The sequence below is a fragment of the Dromiciops gliroides genome, chromosome 3 (genome assembly GCF_019393635.1).
Source record: "Dromiciops gliroides isolate mDroGli1 chromosome 3, mDroGli1.pri, whole genome shotgun sequence".
Taxonomy (NCBI): domain Eukaryota; kingdom Metazoa; phylum Chordata; class Mammalia; order Microbiotheria; family Microbiotheriidae; genus Dromiciops; species Dromiciops gliroides.
In genome coordinates this window covers 126,987,042-127,007,777 of record NC_057863.1, presented here as the reverse complement: position 1 = coordinate 127,007,777, position 20,736 = coordinate 126,987,042, and the positions used below count along the sequence as shown (strand labels likewise).

Here is a 20,736-nt window from a genome sequence, read left to right as displayed (position 1 = left end):
GAGATGCAAATTAAAACAACTCTGAGGTACCACCTGACACCTATCAGATTGGCTAAAATGACAAAAAAGGAAGATAATAAATGTTGGAGAGGCTGTGGGAAAATTGGAACACTAATGCATTGTTGGTGGAGCTGTGAGCTGATCCAACCATTCTGGAAAGCAATTTGGAATTATGCCCAAAGGGCGATAAAGCTGTGCATACCCTTTGACCCAGCAATCTCACTTTTAGGTCTTTTGCCCAAAGAAATCATGGAAGGGGGAAAGGGACCCACATGTACAAAAATATTTATAGCTGCTCTTTACGTGGTAGCAAGGAATTGGAAGTTGAGGGGGTGCCCATCAATTGGGGAATGGCTGGACAAGTTGTGGTATATGAATACAATGGAATACTATTGTGCTGTAAGAAATGATGAGCAGGAAGAGTTCAGAGAAACCTGGAGGGTCTTACGTGAGCTGATGATGAGTGAGATGAGCAGAACCAGAAGAACATTGTACACAGTATCATCAACATTGAGTGTTGACCTACTGTGATGGACTATATTCTTCTCACCAGTGCAATGGTACAGAAGAGTTCCAGGGAACTCATGATAGAAGAGGATCTCCAAATCCAAGAAAAAAAAAAGAAAGAAAGAACTGTGGAGTATAGATGCTGATTGAACCATATTATTTCTTTTGTTTTGGGTGCTGTTGGGTTTTTTTTTTCTTTCTATTTTGAGGTTTTGCATCACTGCTCTGATTCTTTCTCTTATAACAGGATTAATGCAGAAATAGGATTAATGTTATTATGTGTATATATATGTGTGTGTATATATATATATATATCTATATGTATATGTATAGAGATATATAGATATAACCTATATCAGATTACCTGCTGTCTAGGGGAGGGGGGAGGGAGGGGTGGGAGGGAGAAAAATCTGAAATTGTAAAGCATGTATAAACAAAAGTTGAGAACTATCTTTACATGTAATGGAAAAAATAAAATACCTCATACATAAAAAAAAAGAGAGATATAGAGCAGTTGGGCATGTGGGGACCAATTTTTAATTGGGGAATGTTAGCTAAGTGGCTCGCCACAATATTGGGGCAAGGAAGGAGACCGGCAGGTCCCTTAAGAAAAGAGAAGGCATAGCTATATAATGAGGAACTAAGAAAAGTGGGGCATAGCTCCATTTCATCAAATCAATACCAGGGACAAGTTTTCTAAGATTTCTTAAAACTTTGTAAAATTTCCCTTCCCTGTTAGGTTTACCATCTATCTGTTTTCTAGCAGTTAAAAAAAAAAAAAAAACTTAGAAAACTTCAAATTTCAGCTGAAACCATACCAGTGGAGGACATAGAGCCCTGAAACAGAAGCAGCATGTGTTGGCAGTAAAGTCTGAGTGGTTCATAAGAAAATAGAGTGGCAGGAGGTGGCATGGACTAAATAATGCCCAAGCATTTCTAGAGATTTTCACCGATAAGAATTCTCCATTCACATTCTCATTCCACTGCTACCTAAGACTCCCAGAGCTAGGACAGTGGCTTGGAGCAAGGAGCATCCTTGAAATGGGTATTATTTTCCTTGCATCTTCAATTCAAGTGAAATACTTATTCATTTTAAAGCATGATTTATGAGATTAGATCCTATGTTATGTTTTGGGTTAAATAGACTTTTATGGGAAACTCCAAGAACCAAATGACTCTATATAAAATTATTTTTATAGGAAAGTGCATTCTGAATTATCAACTGCTAACCTTAAAAACAAAAATGTGAATACATTCTTTTCTTAATTTGGGTGCTACCTTCATTTTAGATGTTACTTTAAAATCATAATCCTGCTTGTTATTAGACCAGGTATTCGTAACTAGAATAATCCAAACCTATAAACACAAGCCCTTGGCAGATTTATAGAGGAATGGGAGAATTTGGCTTTCGTCATTTTTAAATAGTCCAGTGATAGGAGCAGCAAAAGGAATATTGTATCTTTAATCCAAACACAAATATTTATTGAGTCTTGCAAGAGACTATATACCAGGCTTTCTAGATAGAAAGACAAAGCAAAATACCTGCCTTCAAGGAGCTGATCTTCTCCTTGAGGACATACAGCATAGAAATAGGTGAGTATAGATAGAACACAATCTCTTACTTTTTCAAAAGTGCCAGTGTGATATTCTTAAATTATCTATGACCATGGCACACTCCATCTTTTGAAGAAGCTTCTGCAGCTCTCTATTGCATCAGAAAGAAAATACCAATTCCTCTGATATTTTAAGCCCCAAATAATGTCTGGCCCTATTTTTTCATTTAACATTTACTTCTTCTCTAGCATGCTGTGTTCTAGCCAAATGGGCCCCTTGCTGTTCTCCACGTACAGCATTGTCTCCTGCCCCTATGACTGGAAGGCATCCCTTCTTCTCTCTCTCTCTCTCTCTCTTTTTTTTTTTTTTTTTGCGGGGCAATGAGGGTTAAGTGACTTGCCCAGGGTCACACAGCTAGTAAGTGTCAAGTGTCTGAAGCCGGATTTGAACTCAGGTCCTCCTGAATCCAGGACCAGTGCTTTATCTACTATGCCACCTGGCTGCCCCGCCCCCCTTTCCTTTTTTTAAAGGGCCTCTTTCAAAGGGAACTGCTCCTGTCCCAACTCAATGCTTTTTGCATATAAATATATATGCACATGCACATGCATGTATTTGCATATGTATGTGAGTGTGTATAGTATTGATTTATCTGTCAATATTTCCCTTCAATAGAATTTAATTTTTTTAATAATAGGGACTATTTTATTTCTGTCTGTTTCTTCAATGTTTAGTCTAGTGCCTTTAAATATAGTAAATGTTTAATACATAATTTTTGATTGAATGAATGAAAAAAATGAGTGAAAGAGCAATTATAACGGTAGGGATCAGAAAATGCTTCTTGAAGAGGTGCACACACACACACACACACACACACAGGGGTTTGAAGGTTAAATTATTGTTGTATCCTTCTGAATAGTAATAGTATCATCAATTGATTAGTTAGAGAGGGGTACATTATACTAAATGGAGCACTAGTCAAGGAGTGAATTTCAGAGCAACCAAATTCCATATGCCCAGTTCCTCTATGTTTAAATGGAGTTGTACTTTCTCTTTTTCTTATAATTCCCCTTTACACTTGCTCCCGCCAAATATTCAGACATATCCTTCTCAGTGATAATAACTATTTTCTTCCTTAGCCTTTTTTGCTGTCATTTGCTTATTTAGAACATTATATTTTGTTTTATTTTGACATATTGCATAAATATACTTACAGAGCTTTTTCAGAATTTTCTTGGTGCTATAATAACTGTCACAAAGAATAATCTGATGTTGTGTATATTCTTTTAGATGCTGGAGTCTCAAATTCAAACAGTCAGACCATCAGTTCCTCCATCAGAGCAATGTTTTTCATCACATTAATAATATTCTTTCTAAATCAGATGATGGAGATAGTGAAGAAAGTTTTAGCATCAGTATACAATCTGGCTTTGAAGCTATGAGTCAGGTAGGTCTTTGCATTTTCACAATTTTAAGATACTACCACTTTGGTGACAAAGAATTGGAAACTGAAGGGATTCCCATCAATTAGGAAATGGCTAAAAAAGTTGTAGTATATGAATGTAATGGAATGCTATTGTGCTGTAAGAAATGATGAGCAGGCATATTTCAGAAAAACCTGGAAAAACTTACATGAATTAATGCTGAATGAAATGAGCAGGACCAAGAGAACATTGTACACCATTTCAGCAACATTGTATGGTGACCAACTGTGATAGACTCTTCTCAGCAATTCAAGACAATGCCAAAAAACTCATGATGGGAAATGCTCTCCACATCTCAAGAAGGAACTGATGGAGTCTGAATACAAATTGAAGCATACATTTTCACTTTTGTTGGTTTTTTGTTGTTGTTGTTGTTGTTGTTGTTGTTTCTTCTTTCATGTGTTTTTTTTTTCACTTTTGTTCTGATTCTTCTCTCACAACATGACTAATATGGAAATATGTTTAGTTTAACATGATTGTAATGCATAACCTATATCAGATGGCATGCTAGCTTCGGGAGGGGGGAGGGAAGAAAGGGTGGGAGAAAAATTTGGAACTCAAAATCTTACAAAAATGAATGTTGAAAACTATCTTTACATGTAATTGGAAAAAATAAAATAAAATACTATTCCAAAAAAAAAAGAAACTACCACTTTGTACAAAAGCATAGTATAGTAAGACTAGGACTATTACCTATAGTGAGAAGTCCTGGGTTCAAAACTCCAGTTCTACCCATAAATAGCTATGTGACATTGGACATTGATGAGTTGGGTGGAATCAGGAAAGGCTTCCTCTGAGAGGCTGAAGTGGCTGAAGGGAGGAAAGGTGTACTTAACCACTCTAAGCTTAAGTCACTCTCTAGATATAGTTAACAAGGAACCAGAAAAGATCTTGGACAATTTGATTCCAGCTTAGTCACTTTTTTCTCTTATTATAGGTCTTTATATTATGTTATTGGGAGACTTCATTTTGAATATTCTAATTATTTTTGTTTCTTTCTGATAGGAATCATGCATAGTAATATGTTTAAAAGACCTAACCAGTATTGTTGACATAAAAACATCAAGCAGACCTGCCATGATTGGCAGTTTGACAGATGGATCAACAGAAACCTTTTGGGAGTCAGGAGATGAGGATAAAAACAAAACTAAGAACATCACAATCAATTGTGTAAAAGGAATCAATGCTCGTTATGTTTCCGTTCACGTAGACAATTCAAGAGACCTTGGGGTAAACAACAAAACTATTTTTTTATTCCTGAATATTGGGTTTGCTTTTTACATATGTGAAAATCTTAGATGGTAATGTCTTAATTTAATAAAAGTGAGGTTATGTAGGAGAACTTGTTTTTTAGAGGTAGAAAAAATTCACTTTACTAGGAAATCTCAGATTAATAGTTCTGAGTTTAATAAGGACAGGGTCACCTATGACTACCTTCCTAGGAAAATAACTCACTTCTTATAGAATTGGGTCAGTATTGATTTATAGTATAAACACAAGCTATCTTTGTGTTATCTAATGTAAGTAATCAACCAGTTCTTACTGAGAATCTCATGACAAGTTTTATTATAGTTATGAAACAGCATAAAATGGACAGTAGAGGGAAGACTACATTGGGAAATATAGGTAATAATAATTTATAAAGATAAAGAATAATTTTTAAAAGGATATGACAATAGTTCCTTCTCTTAAGGAACTTAAAATGTATTCACAAGATAAGACCATCTAACTGGCAATATTAAAAGTACATATAAAATACATAAGATTAATTTTAGTTCAGTGTTAAAGGATTTTCAGGAAAATTATTCTCCAAGGGGTGTTCAGAGAAGGATTGCTGGAATAGGTAGGCTTAGGTAGAGTCAAAATTGAAGGATTGGTAAAATTTAAATAGGCAAATAAGAGCAGGGATAACATTCTCAATAGGTAGAAGTAATAAGCAATTTCATAAAATGTGTTTAAGGAATAATGAGTAGAAACGTTTGGCTATATGAAGATATTTTATAAAACTGGGAAGATAGGTTCAGGCCAGATTATGGAGGACCTTAAATCCAAAGCTACAACTGATATTCTGTAAACAGTGGGATAGTTTTTTAGCACAAAAATGACATTTTCAAAGTTATATTTGAGGAAGATCCATCTAATAGTAGTGTACATAATAGAATATATTTGGAATGTAGAGAGACTAGGCAACAGGAAATGAGTGGACAGGCTTTTGAAATCATCAAGTCATGATGTGATAAGAGTAGTAGGAATGGGAAGGAAGGGAGAGATGGGGAAGGGGAAATAAAAAACAGTGATTTCAAGAGTAAAGATAGAAATAGGTAACAAAAGTAACAGATTCAGCAAGTAGCATTTATAATGCTTCAATGGAAAACAATGGTAACACTAACAGAAATAAAATAGTTTTTTCCCTTCACCTTACTAGGCCTCACTGCTTTCAAATAAGCACTCTTCCATTTCTGAACATGGTTCTATCAGAACAATAATCTAGGGGCAGCTAGGTGGTGCAGTGGATAGAACACCGGCCCTGGAGTCAGGAGTACCTGAGTTCAAATCCGGTCTCAGACAATTGACACTTACTAGCTGTGTGACCCTGGGCCCTGGGCAAGTCACTTAACCCCAATTGCCTCACAAAAACAACAACAACAAAAAAAAAATCCAAAGAACAATAATCTAGTTTGAGGAGGAGAGAGATAATAAATTTGGTTTTTGCCATATTGAGTTCTAGGTGACAAGAAGATATATAAATAGTAATATCCAGAGGGGCAGCTAGGTGGTGCAGTGGATAGAGCACCAGCCCTGGAGTCAGGAGTACCTGAGTTCAAATCTGGCCTCAGACATTTGACACTTACTAGCTGTGTGACCCTGGGCAAGTCACTTAACCCCAATTGCCTCACCAAAAAAAAAAAGTAATATCCAGATGTGGGACTGAAGAAGCTGAGGAATCTGCCATAGTTTAGGAAATCTGCCCAGAAGTAACAGTTGAAGCTATAAACAGATGAAGCTCTACAAAAGAAGAGGTGATCAGGAAGAGGAGAGGAGAGCTCTGAGAGCTAACGTTTAAGGAACATGCACGTTTAGGGGCATGAAAAAGAAATAACGTGGTGGGGGTGAAAACTAGAGTACCAGGAGTAAAGAAATGAGTGGGTGGTAAAGAATGGTAAAAGCAGGCATTCGTTTGATAAAATATGGAGTCGAAGGAGGAGAAACTCACTCAGCCAGTGTTGAGTGCCTGCACTGTGGTCTACACTTTTCTAGGTGTTCAGGGACGTAACAGAGGGTGTAACAGAGGGTTCTGTGCTCTCAGAGATCATAGTGTTATAAAAGAAGTCAAGATTAACATAACATCTAATTTAGAATGTCACACTTCTATTAGGAACAGCATTATCAAGTGTTAAATCATGTAAAGAAGTTTAAGTGTAGTAATTACTTGGAGAAGGTCAAAGTTGTTGGAGGGTTTCATAGAAGAGGGAGACGGGGAATGTGGGAGGCAGAAAGAAAGCATCATAGGTTCTTGAGTACAGAAATTACATGATGAAAATAATGTTTAAATGTCTTTCTTGTCTGTTTCAGAACAAAGTGACCTCAATGACTTTCTTGGCTGGCAAAGCAGTAGAAGATCTGTGCAGAATCAAACAGGTAATTGAAATTCTACCTTTTAATAAATGATGGGCGGTGGGGGGAACCTAAGGGGTACTTCAGCTGGTGAGTTCCAATTCAAGCATTCATTCCCCAACTGTCCAACAGTCTTCTTAGGAATACCTCCATTGTCATTACTTCACAAGCTGACCAGGAACCTGCACTTCCACCCATCAGGCCATTTTGTCATCTTCTACCTAAAAGGGCTGTTTGGACCTCAAATCTGCTTATATATATATATATATATATATATATATATATATATATATAGTTTCTATAGGAAAACATGCACTAAGTTCCAGATAACCAAATTTACAAATGAATTATTTGTGTACAACATCTAATTTCTATGATAGTGACTGTCTTTATCTGTAAAGTATCAATTTCAGAAATCAGAAAAATTTCTCATAATTTTATCTCATTCTTCTTATGGAAATGGAATTTTTGTCAAAGTTGTGGGAAAGATTTAAGCCTAAGATGATGAAAAACTTTCTAAAAATTGTTAATTTTTCCATCGTGATTAACTCTTTATCACCCCCATTTGGGGTTTTCTTGGCAAAGATACTGGAGTGGGTTGCCATTTCCTTCTCCAGCTGATTTTACAGATGAGGAAACTGAGGCAAACAGGGTTAAGTGACTTGTCCAGGATCACATAGCGAGTAAGTGTCTGAGGCTATATTTGAACTCATGAAGATTAGTATTCCTGACTCCAGGCCTGACATTTTATCCACTGTGTCATCTAGCTGGCCCTTTCTAATGATTAGAGTTCTCCAAAAAAAAGGAATTAGCTGCTCTGGACCAATTTGTTTACTATTACTGGAGACAGGAATTCTAATATCAATTGTGATCATTTGCAATGGATGCTGTGGATAGGATTTTGTGATTTAAATTACAAATAACATTTTTATCCCTTCTAATCCTAAAATTTTATAATTCTGTTTCTATTTGTGACTTAATAGGTAGCATTGTATACTTGTTATATATGGTGTCTCATTTGATCTTTACAGCAACCTTGTGAGTAAAATGTCATTTTTATTCCCATTTTACAAATGAGGAAACTGGACACAGGATAATTCATTTTCCCAAGATCACATGGCTAGTATCTGAGGCAGGATTTGAACTCAGGTCTGCCTGACACCCACTTACTTTATCTACCATACCATCTCACTGTATAGAAAATTGACCTTTTAAAAAAATACCAGAATAACATGGCATAACAAATGATAATAGTAATAAATCATCTGGGTGAGGTGTTAAATGTTGTAGATCTTGAGAAAATACTCCTAGTCAAAGTGAGATTATCATAGTTTTTAGTCATTACTCTTATGAAAATTGAAAATGCCAGATTAAACAGTATTGGTGCAAATGTCAAATTAATAACAAAGTAGTTATTGAAATATTACCGTTTTTAAACTCAGTTTAACAAAGAAAAGCCCTACTGATCTTATTTGTTTCTTGTCTTCTACTTGCAGTCATCATTATTTTTCATGGTAGCACTTAGGCACTTTGTATATGTATGTCTAGGATTTTGATGTACACAATGGTCTGTCTGATTTCAATCATATCTCTGTTCTCCGCCTCCAGGTTGACCTAGATTCCAGGCACATTGGTTGGGTAACAAGTGAACTTCCAGGTGGGGATAACCACATTGTAAAAATTGAATTAAAGGGCCCAGAAAACACATTGAGAGTTCGACAAGTTAAAGTCCTGGGCTGGAAAGATGGTGAAAGCACTAAAATTGCAGGTCAAATCTCTGCTAGTGTGGCCCAACAAAGAAATTGTGAAGCAGAGACTCTACGAGTATTCAGACTTATTACTTCCCAGGTATGTTATCATTGCCACATTTCCTTGATTGGAATAATCAATTAATGGTTAAGAAGTTACTACTCTGTAGTAGAATAAGCATATACAGATTAATACAAAATAAGGCAGGCAGGGAGGGAAAGAACTGGGAGTTGGAAAGGATCAAGAAAGGCTCATGACGGTAGGATGTAAGCTACATCTTGAAAGAAATGAGAAGTTCTCTGAGGAGTGAATGCATTCCAGGCAGGGAGAACCACTAGAGCAAAAACAGAAATGGGAAACAGTGCCATGTGTGAAGAACAGAGTGAAAGCCAGTCTGGCTAGGCTGTAGAGTAGGTGGTGGTATATAAGAAGTCTGGAAAGATAGGTTGGGCACTGGTTGTGAAGGGCTTTAAAAGCCAAACAGAAGAATCTAATTTTTGAGCTGGGAAAATAGGGAAGCCACTGGAGATTATCAAGTAGCAGAATGACATAATCAAAGTAAAAACCCCACCACATAAAACCACTTTGGCAGCTCTGTGGAAGATGAATTGGAATGAGGAGAGACTTGAGTCAAGGAGACCAATTGGGAGACTGTTGCAGTAGTTCAAGCAAGACTAGACTAAATAAGGTGATGTCTTTGTAAATGAAGAGAAGGGTTTGGGCATCAGGAGACAAAATTAGTGAGATTTTAAAACTGGTTGTTGGTGTGCAGGGCAAAGGAGAGAGAAATAAAGGATAATTATTTTGAGTGTAAGGTGACTCACTTTGATACTATATTTCCATGGTTTCATTGGTATATGTACTCCCTCACCTGAACCATTGTAGAATATGAGCCCTCCATACCTTCTGATTCTGTGTGATTCTCATCCATATTTATGATAAAGCTTCCATAATTAACACATCAGAGGATTCCTTCTAAGTTTTTTTAGTACCTCAAAGAATAGTTCTGTGTTCAATCTGTTGCCCCTCAATCTCATTATGTGAGACTCTTTACTCCTCTTCTAGTCATGTAGTATCTTTGATAGTATTTTTAACATCTTTCTTGCACACAGGTTATATTAGTAACATACTGCAGTCTGCTTAAGCTGTAAGGGGCTAAAATACTAGCTATGCTATCTAAAATCTAATGAGTGGTCACCAATAAATTATAAGCTTTAGCAAGAGTATTTAAATGTTTTAAGTATTTATTAAAGAGCATTAGGATCAGAGAGAAAGGTAAAAATCTTAACTATTTCTAAGAGACCCCATCATCCGACCCACCATGGAGAGGTCAGGAACCAAAAAAAAGAGAGAACCCCTCCTCCAGAGTCCACTTCCTACTTTATGTCCACCTCCCAGAAATGGGAGGCTCCTCAAGTTGATTGGCTGGTAGCCTTGATAGACAGTACCCACGAGCAAACGTCACTTCCTAACGCCAAAGAAAAGCTGCATGGCCTTGCCCTCAGAGGCCTTCTCCGAATGGTGGAGCTTTCCTACAGTAAGTCTCCAGCAGGTGACGTCATTCCAATCATTACAAAGCCTACCATGCTAATTGTATTTTGGGGTTTTTTTGGTTTTTTGTGGGGCAATAGGAGTTAAGTGACTTGCCCAGGGTCACACAGCTAGTAAGTGTCAAGTGTCTGAGGTCAGATTTGAACTCAGGTCCTCCTGAATCCAGGGCCAGCACGTTATCCACTGTACCACCTAGCTGCTCCATGCTAATAGTAATAATAATAAGAAGAATAGCTAACATTTACATAATGCTTATTATGTGTCAGGCACTATAAGTGCTTTACAATGATTATCTCATTTGAGCATCACAGTAACCCTGGGAAGTAAATGTTATTATTGTCATCCCCATTTTACAGATGAAGAAAGTAAGGCAAACAGAGGTTCCCAAAGCTAGTAAGTCTCTGAGGCTGGATTTAAACTCAGGTCTTCCAGATTACAGGCCTTGTGCTCTATCCTCTGCACCACCTTTCTGGCCCCATTTATCTTTACACATTTTTACAGTTATCTTTGTGTTATTTGTCATTTTCCTTTTCATTTTTTTAAACTATGGCAACCATAAAGTAAGACGGCAAAATTAGTAAAATAGAGTATGAATACCCAACTACAAATGTGGGCCATACTTTCTTTACTTTTCACAACCCTCAATGCCTCTCGCTCCCTTTTTATTTGTTCTTCTCCATCATCTTTTTCATCCTTGGATATAGATACCATATTTTGTACAAACAGCTGGCTATAGGTATACCAGGACAGTGTTGGTGCTGGTTCTAGGAGTTCAATCCACATTTATTATATACATAGTAAGTGAAAAGCACTGTGATAACTTACATGGGATGCAAATTCTCAATAAGATACATTCTCTGCTCATGTAGCTTACAGTCTTATAGGTAAGTAGCCTGCTCAGACACCAGCAATAGCCAGTATTGTACATTGTAAACTGCATCAAAGAGTTACTAAACAAAGTATTATGTGAAGTGCATCCTCATCAGTCAGTAGTGGCAGAGTTAGCTGGAGAAGATTTCATGGGAAAGAGAGCATTTGAGTTAATTTTAGAAGGTCAGGAAGGAATTCAGCAGACAGAAGGGAAAGAACAATATTTGAGGCACAAAGCAAGGCAGAAACAGAGCCCTGTAACTGGGGAGAGATGAGCCCAAGCCAGAGGCCATTTGACAGGAACACTGTGAATGAGGTGGAAAAAGGGAAACATCACTTGTTTGAAATGCTGGGCAGAAGAGCTTGATCTTTACTTGGTATGCAGTAAAAATCCAGTGAAGGGTTTTGAGAAGAAGAGGGACATAGCTGTGTCTAGAAACCAGCAGGAGGAACCATGATGAGAAACATCTGAATCGAGATCAGCAGAGAGAGAAGCAATATTAACACCTACTCTTGAGGAGATACAAAGACACAATTAAAGCAGCCCCTGCCTTCATTGAATTTATATTCGAATGGGCAAAATAACATGAAAATATAAGTGTCATGTGTGAGGAAACAATAAGATGCCCAGTTTGGGTGGATCAAAGAGAACATGAAGGGGGAGTAATGTAGGTTAAGGTGGGTTGGAATCAGCCTTTGAAGAGCTTTAAATGTGAAATGAACATTTTGCATTTGATCCTAAAGATAATAGGGAGTCACGAGTTTATTGAGCAGAATAGTGACATGGTCAGACCTATATGTTATATGTACACTTTGGCAGCTGTGTGGAGAACAAATGAGAGATTGTAGAGAAAGTCCAAGGAGACCAATTAGGAGGTTATTGTAAAAGTTTAGGCTAGAGGTGATTTGGACCAGAACTGGGCTGGTGACTATGTGAGCAGAAAAAAGGGAATGGATGTGAAAAATATTGTGGAGCTAGGTATAACAAGATTTAAGAAATAACTCAGTACGTGGAGTGAGAGAGTAAAAAGTCAAGGATGACCCTGAGGTTGCAAACTTGGGAGACTAAAGACATAATGGTGCCTTCAGAAGAAACGGGATTTTGGAAAAGGAGTGAGTTTGGGGAGAAAGAGCTTGTTTTATATGTTGAATTTGAAATGCCTACACAACATCTATTTCAGAATTCACTAGGCTTTTAATGGTCAGAGACTGTAGAAGAGACACCAAAAAGGCAAAGCTATAGATCTCTCTGCAGAGAGATTATATTTCAATGAGGTTATCTAGAGACTGGTGGAGAGAGGAGAGAAGGAAGCCCAGGACAGACTTTCGTAGCTCAAGGAGCTTCCTGTGCATTCACTAGGTATACAAATGAGTGAATGTTAAATAGCCATAACTCATGTCCCTTTGATCCCCCCAAGCTCTGAGTTTATGCAAAACATTCCTAGTCTTGAGAACTAATCACATTCTTTTGGTAAACTTGCCCCCTTCCAGTGCTTCCCTAGGAAAAGTTGTATGTAATTCATGTATATCTGGTGTCTTGAGTCCCTAGCGCCTGTATATATGTAGTAAATACATATCATGTAGCCTTTATTTCTCCTCATAGCAAATGCAAAAAGTGTAAAGGATTTTTAGGCGTTCATAAACATACCCATAACACAGAAAATAGTCACAGGAGTTCAAAAGCTCCTCCAAGAAGGGAACGCCTTAGCATCCCTCTTTCCCACATGGTCCTACCCAGTTCCTTTCAGCCTTGTAGCACCGACTCCTCCTGGAAGACAAACACTTTGTGGCTTCCTCCTTCACCTCCAACTCTGCCCCCTGTTGGACCTGGACTGTCTGAATAACCCACAGTAATAGTGTAAAACAAAACAGAGCTGTTCTTTTCCTCCATATTGTGAGTCTAAGCCCTGATTGCTTCTCCACAAGCCTCGTGTAGAAGACCCTCTTCTATTTCCGAGGGGAAAATGCTCAGCCACTAAAAGGTCAGCTCCCTAAACTCAAACATGGAATTACTCTTGAGGCAACCCCCAAAGCTAGAGCTGTCCCAGGAAGCCCTTTTGTACTAGACAGCTTGATTTAGGGATCATGCTGCTTAGTAAATTTCTCTTCAGGAAGCAGGGATTCATGACTAACTTTGTCCTTGGTCAGACTTGTGCTCAGTAGAATTTCCAGGACATGGAAATTAATTGGATATGAATGCTTCATTCATACAAAGTGAAAAGAGAGGGAGGAGTCAAGGGTTGTATCATAGTTCCAAATTTTTCAAAAATGGATGAATAATATGTATATGTATAGAGATATATAGATATAACCTATATCAGATTACCTGCTGTCTAGGGGAGGGGGGAGGGAGGGGAGGGAGGGGAGGGAGGGAGAAAAATCCGAAATTGTAAAGCATGTATAAACAAAAGTTGAGAACTATCTTTACATGTAATGGAAAAAATAAAATACCTCATACATTAAAAAAAAAGTGGATGAATAGTCATGCTACTGATTGAAATAGTAGAATTAGAAGAATATGAGTTGCATGCCTACATGTTGTAGTCAGGAAGAGATGCAGGTCAAGAGCCCAAAGGAGAGGTCAGGAATAGAAAGATCATTCTCAGGAATCATCTTCATAAGAGGTGTTACTTGAAACAAGCATTCTGGAAGTGGTAGCTCCAGGTCTTTAGATGTTCTTTTAGGAAAGGCTTTAGATAGCCCATAAAGTTACTTCTGAACAGAAGGTAAAAGAAATGAGTACATGGCTATTTGGAGATTTTTGTAACTATTTGATACTATTTTGCATTGAAATTCTAAATAGCATAATTCTTGTAGGATAACCAACCTGATGGTATAATCTCCAAATAGGTTTCCTGTTTTTTATAGTAATTTCTAATATTTCTTTTATTCCCATTAGGTATTTGGAAAACTTATCTCAGGAGATGCTGAACCTACACCAGAACAAGAGGAAAAAACACTTCTGTCTTCACCTGAAGGAGAGGAAAAAGTACACAATGTATTTAGTTGTATTCTTCAAATCTTTCTTTCCTTTTCTTCCTTTTCCTATTGTACTCTTATTTCAATTTGGTCAATGTTTTTAGCTTTTCTCCAGGTTAGAACATGTTGCCCTGACTCTTTCTATACATTTTAAGATCATATTATACAAGTTTTCTAAGTATCTTTTACAAGAATTTTCTTTTCCTGCAACAGAAATGAAATCAAGTAAAATTAATAAATAAATAAATAGTCTAGTATTTTGAATTGATGCAAAATTTACTTTATCCAAAAAGTGTATTTACCCTGGTTTGTTATCCTTAATTCAAAAAATTTATAAAACTATGTAATTTACTGGTTCACTTTAAATTAACACATTTATCCCTTTCTTCTCTATATGAGAAGCCTTTTAGTTAAAGGCCAAGAGGCGTCTTTAAAAATTCAAATTCACCTAGTTCAGGCCAAGAGAAAGTGCCTAATTTGTGCAGGACTCTTTGCTAAGCACCAAGGAGGCAAAGATGAAAATTGACATAGTCTCTACCTTTAGCTTACATGCTAATAGGGGAACTGTATCATCACTTACAATTGGGAAGATCAAACAGTATTTTATGGAAGAGGCAGCCCCTGAGCCTGGCCTCACCTGAGATGAGGAGGAAGCACACTACCAGTTTTGGGACTGCAGACTGTTGCAGTACAAAGAGAGGAGAAGTCAGGATAAAGTCAGAGAAGTACCACTGGTATGGTATATGTAGAATACATGAAAGAAAATGTGTAGTTCAATTTGAATGGCCTTCAGGTAGGCTGAGAAGTTTATAATTTCTCTTGAAGGCCACTGAAGGCTTTTAAAAGGGAGTGACTTAGTCATATTTGTGTATTAGGAAGATTATTTCATTAAGGAAGGAAGTGCCCTATAATCAAAGAAGCAAATTATGAGATTATTAGAACAGTCCTGACTAGAAGTGATGAGAATCAGAATGAGAAAGGTTTCAGCGGTGGAGAAAGGAAAGGTTGAATGCAATAATTGTCATACACTTAGGACTTGTTACATCTAGTCAGGATCTGATGGACACCCATAAGGTATGGAAAAGATCTAAGCACCACAGAAAATAAGATTTTCAAAAATACAATCTTAGCCTTCACGGAGTTTATATTACAATGTTTGGAAGCCAAGATGTATACAGAAAGTATCTAGAGTACAGTAAAAAATGTAATAAAATAATTAAATAGATGATACATGAAGACTCTGTGATTTTGTTAACATGAGGAACTCCTGGAATGGGAATGCTCTTCAACCATCACAATCCCTCCAGGACTGAACGGTTAAGTACTAAGGATTTGCCTGAAGCATATAGTGATGAAGTGACCCGCAAGGGTCACAAAAGCTACTAAGTATCTGAGCCAAGAATTTAAAGCCAGACCTTCCCAATTCCAAGCATCAAGTACTCGCTCCACTATCAGGTTGCCTGAAATAAGTGATACAAACTTTGTAGATGGAAAAGAATCATTAGTAGGTGAAGCAGTTATAAAAGGCTTTATGAACAAAAATAATATCTGGTGTCTAGAGCATACCGTTCTGGTCTTGAGCTTCTGTCATTGCCCTGGGCAAAGTTTTGGGAAAAAAAATATTTTTAAAGCTTGGAATATTTTGTCTGTTATCTTCTTGGTTTCTTACAATTTTCAGAGTAAAAAAACAAAACAGCCCAAAGTTTATCTCTTTGCTTTCTCTCACCTACCTCAATTTGAAGTTACTGTGCTTTTTTGAAAACTCACTAATTTTTATTGAAAATAATTTGAAATGTCAGATCAATTAATTTTGAAGATGTTTTTTGTTGTTGTTTTTTCCCCATAAAGGCAACATCAGATGCTGACCTGAAAGAACACATGGTTGGAATCATATTCAGTAGGAGTAAGCTAACAAATTTACAAAAGCAGGTTGGTTTACTCAGTTGAATTACTATAGTAATAACTCAATTAGCCAGATGTTAAATGTGCAGCATTCTCTATCAGCTGAAGCCCCTATGCACCTAGAAGTAAGTGAAAAAAAGCAACTGAACACCTGTGCTCAGTCAGTTAGCCTACTAGAACAAAATACTGTCATTTGCTCACTGGGGCCAACCAAACCAAACAATGGGAAATGAGTAAGTGGAGGTATCAAATACAGTTTTTAAAAGGAGTTTAGCAGTGAATCATTCAATCATCAAATATTTATTAAGTGCCTATCATGTGCGGGGCACTGTGCTAAGCATTATAAAGGGAACAATTCAATCAAGTAAGGATTTATTAAATACCCACTATGTTCTTAAGTCTCCCTACTAGGTGCTATGGATATAAAAACAAAATGAAAAAAATATTTCTTTCCTTCAAAGATCTTAACATTTTACTGGGATTATATACACTAAACCATTGGTAGTTTTAGATTATTGCTCAGGAAAGAAGCTAGAACTAGATAGATAGTTCTATGTGGAGATAATAATTGAGCCCATATAAGCAAATGAGGTCATCACAAGAAAGACAGAACTTTGGAAAAACCCACAGTCGGGGGGATGGATGATAATACAGAAAAATCAAAAGATCACAGGACTAGTGCTGGAAAGGCCCTCCAAGGACATCTAGTCCAACCGTCTCATATTATAGGTGGGAAAAAGGGGCATTGAAAGGTTCTGACTGGGGGCGGCTAGGTGGCGCAGTGGATAAAGCACCAGCCCTGGATTCAGGAGTACCTGAGTTCAAATCTGGCCTCAGACACTTGACACTAGCTGTGTGACCCTGGGCAAGTCACTTAACCCCCATTGCCCCGCAAAAAAAAAAAAGAAAGAAAGAAAGAAAGAAAGGTTCTGACTGAATGCCTTGAGAAAAGAAGTAGAATGACCTGGCAGCCCCAGTGCCTGGCACATTGTAAGTACTTAACAATGTGCTTATGATCTTATTGGCCAGTAGATAACTGCCACTGAGATCCAGTTAGTTAGGTGATGATGTCAGGGGGCATCTCTGGAACTGGCAGTGAGAATACTTCTTCTGCCCTAGTGTGTTAGAAATCATGAATGGTGTATCTAGTACTGGAGAGGGGGACAAGGGACAAGTGGAATGAGCCAGGTTTCCATGAATGCAAGAAAATGGAAAGGTGTATGAGTGGCAAGGAAGGAAGCAAAGGAAAAATTATTTATTAAGTGCTATGTTCCAGGCCCTGTGCTAAGTGCTTTACAAATATGATCTCACTTAATCCTCACTACAACCCTGTGAGGTCAGTGCTATTATTATCATCCCCATTTCACAGTTTTTGAAACAGAGTCAAAGGTTAAATGACTTTCCCAAGGTCATACAACTAGTAAGTGTCTGAAGCCTCATTTGAACTCAGGTCTTCCTGGCAGGCCCAGTGCTCTATCTACTGTGTTACCTAGGTTTAAGAGGAAAGCAAGTTTGTTAAGTTTAGAAAGGGGGTTGCAGAGGCTAAGATAGAGGGAAACCACAACTTAAAATATTGAGGATGAATAGATGTTCTGTCCAGGAATGAAGTACAGCCTACAAAGGCTGGTAAAAATGTATTTTGCTTGTGGTTTTGCAAATCTAAAGAAAAGAGTTTCCAACCAAAAATATTTGCAAAGGGAGAAAACATCTATGCATTACTTATGATAATAAAAAGTATAATAAAGGAAACAGAAAAGCAGTTGACACCCATAAATTCATGGAAGAGAGAATCCTAGAAAGGAGCTAGTAGTAAAACTTGACTGTGTTGGATGAACTCAAGCTACCCAGCCTAGATAAACTACATGTTTGGGTAGTGAAAGAATTGAAAGATAAGATTGCTGAGACACTTAAAAGATCATAGAAAATGGTAGAAGGAGCACAAGGTTAGAGAAACGCAAAGGATGCCCTGATTTTTAAAAAAGAGAACTGAACAGTCTACAAATTACAGGCCTTAAATTTGACTTTTCAGAGAAGATTCCAGAATGGATCACTTAAATAATTAACTTTCAGTTACCTGAAAAATATAATGCAGAGCTGCTTATTCTCTGACTTTTATATATCAATGTGGTAAAGTGGAAAGACTGCTGAACTTGGAATCAGCAAGTTGTGGATTCAAATTCTAGTTCTAGCTATTACTGATTATGTGACCACAGGCAAGTTACTAAAATTCTTTGTTTCCTTCTCTATGTGATGGAAATGATGATATGTCATAATACCTTTAGTACCTATAAGGAACAAATAAAATCATGTGTTTAAAGTATTTTCCAAACCTTAAAGCACTATTTAGTTATAGGGGACAAGAACTGCACCTACAATTTCAATTATATACAGATCTCCCAGGTGAGGAAACTCTCTCTATCAGTGTCAGCACCTTCTTTGCAAAAAATAGTCTTAGAGAATTGCTTAGAGCACTTAGAGCTTCAGTGTCTTGCCTATCAGGTTGACTAAAATGATAGAAAAGGGAAACAACAGATGTTGGGGGGGATGTGGATAAATTGAAATGCTAATGTAAGGAGCTAAAATTCTAGCTATACTATCTAAAAATCTAATGAGTGATTGCCAATAAATTATAAGCTTTAGCAAGAGTATTTAAGTGTTTAAGTATTTATTAAAGAGCATTAGGATCGGAGAGAAAGGTAAAAATCTAACTATTTCTAAGAGACCCCATCATCTGACCCACCATGGCGAGGTCAGGAACCAAAAGAGGAAGAACTCCTCCGCCAGTGTCCACTTCCTACTTCATGTTTTCCTCCCAGGAATGGGAGTTGATTGGCTGGTAGTTTTGATAGACAGTACCCACAAGCAAACTCACTTCCTGATGCCAAGGACCTGACCTCATGGCTTGCCCTCAGACACCTTCCCCTCATGATGGAGCTTTCCTGCGGTACCTCTCCAGCAGGTGGTGTTATTCCAATCGTAACACTAACACTATTGGTGGAACTGTGAAGGATCCAACCATTTTGGAGAACAATCTCGAATTATGTCAAAAGAGTAATAAAACTGTGTATATACCCTTTTACCCAGTAATACAACTATTAGATCTGTTTCCCAAGGTGATCAGGGAAAAAGGAAAAGAACCTATATGTTCTAAAATATTTATAGCAGTTCTCCTTGTGGAGGCAAATAACTGGAAATTGAGGGGATGCCCATCCATTGGGGAATGGCTAACCAAGTTGTGGTATAAGATTGTGATGGAATACTACTGTGCTGTGAGAAATGATGAGCAGGTTGATTTTTGAAAAACATGAGAAGATTTGCATGAAATAATGAAGAGTGAAATGAGCAGAATCATGAGAATATTGTATACAGTTACAACAGTATTGTTCAAAGATTGACAGTGAACGACTAAGCTAGTCTATTATTAATATTCAGATCAACCACAAATGACCTATGAAGGAAGATTCTATCCACCTTCAGAGAGAAAACTGATAAGTAAAAGTATGCATAGTATGGTTTTATGTATACATTCATATGTGAATATATATATGTATGCATATATACACATGTGTGTATATATATATATATATATATGTATATGTATATATACATACATCTCTGTATCAAATGATGACCTCTAGTGCAGCATGGAGAGAGAAGGAAGGAGGGAGACAGTTCAGAACTAAAAAAGTAACCAAAAAATTAAATTTAAAAGGTTTAAAAAGGGGGCATCTAGGTGGCATAGTAAATAAAGCACCAGCCCTGGATTCAAGAGTACCTGAGTTCAAATCTGGCCTCAGACACTTGACACTTATTAGCTGTGTGACCCTGGGCAAGTCACTTAACCCCCATTGCCCCGTCCAAAAATTAAAAAAAATTTAAAAAAGATTGTGATAGTAGAAAAGAACATTAATCAATCAAAAAGCTTATAAAAGAAAATTAAGAAGAAATTCTGACAGGGACACAAACAGCATTTATACTTTCAAAAAGCTATACAGAAGTATGCATATTCATTTACCATCTTTTTTTGTCTTCTTTGTATATTAAAATATTTGTGATTTTTGGTGATTAAGTTCATAATCAAAAGGGGGAAAAAAGGATTGTTACAGTACTGATAATAAGTCATGAAGAAGGGAAAATAAGTTAGTTTTAAAAAAGCACTTTCTTCTCCCTCATGCACATAGTGACTCCAAATGTGAGATGGAGCAGGTTCTTTTGACATCCTTATCATGGCTTCAAAGAAGATTTGTCTTGTATGTGCTAATTTTTCTTCTTCAAATGAATAGCTGTTGCAGAATACATTAACTATTTAACCTCTGTTTTACATTTGAGGCTACCCTATAACCATCATTCTTAATAAACTCTAAACTTCATTGCTTTTTATATTTAGGAAAATAATTAAGGATAGAAATTGTTAGCTCTATATTGCCCATGTTGTTGAAGTACCTTGATAGAATGAACAAACAAAACTCCATTGATAATCTGAAAGTCTCATTTCAGTTTTGCCTATAATTCCGATTTTTTCTCCAGT

General features: G+C 37.0%; 1 protein-coding gene across 3 annotated transcripts in view; it reads left to right on the top strand.

The window, feature by feature from the left end:
- Nucleotides 1-20,736, top strand: part of MYCBP2 (MYC binding protein 2) — a 324,065-nt gene that overhangs the window by 279,204 nt on the left and 24,125 nt on the right. For 2 of the 3 annotated variants that reach the window (XM_043997409.1, XM_043997408.1), the window contains 6 exons: nt 3,349-3,505; nt 4,548-4,772; nt 7,116-7,181; nt 8,766-9,005; nt 14,227-14,325; nt 16,155-16,235. In XM_043997409.1, coding sequence (XP_043853344.1) covers nt 3,349-3,505; nt 4,548-4,772; nt 7,116-7,181; nt 8,766-9,005; nt 14,227-14,325; nt 16,155-16,235 — 868 coding nt within the window. The remainder of the gene's footprint in view (nt 1-3,348; nt 3,506-4,547; nt 4,773-7,115; nt 7,182-8,765; nt 9,006-14,226; nt 14,326-16,154; nt 16,236-20,736) is intronic. The other variant, XM_043997407.1, reaches the window with a different exon arrangement.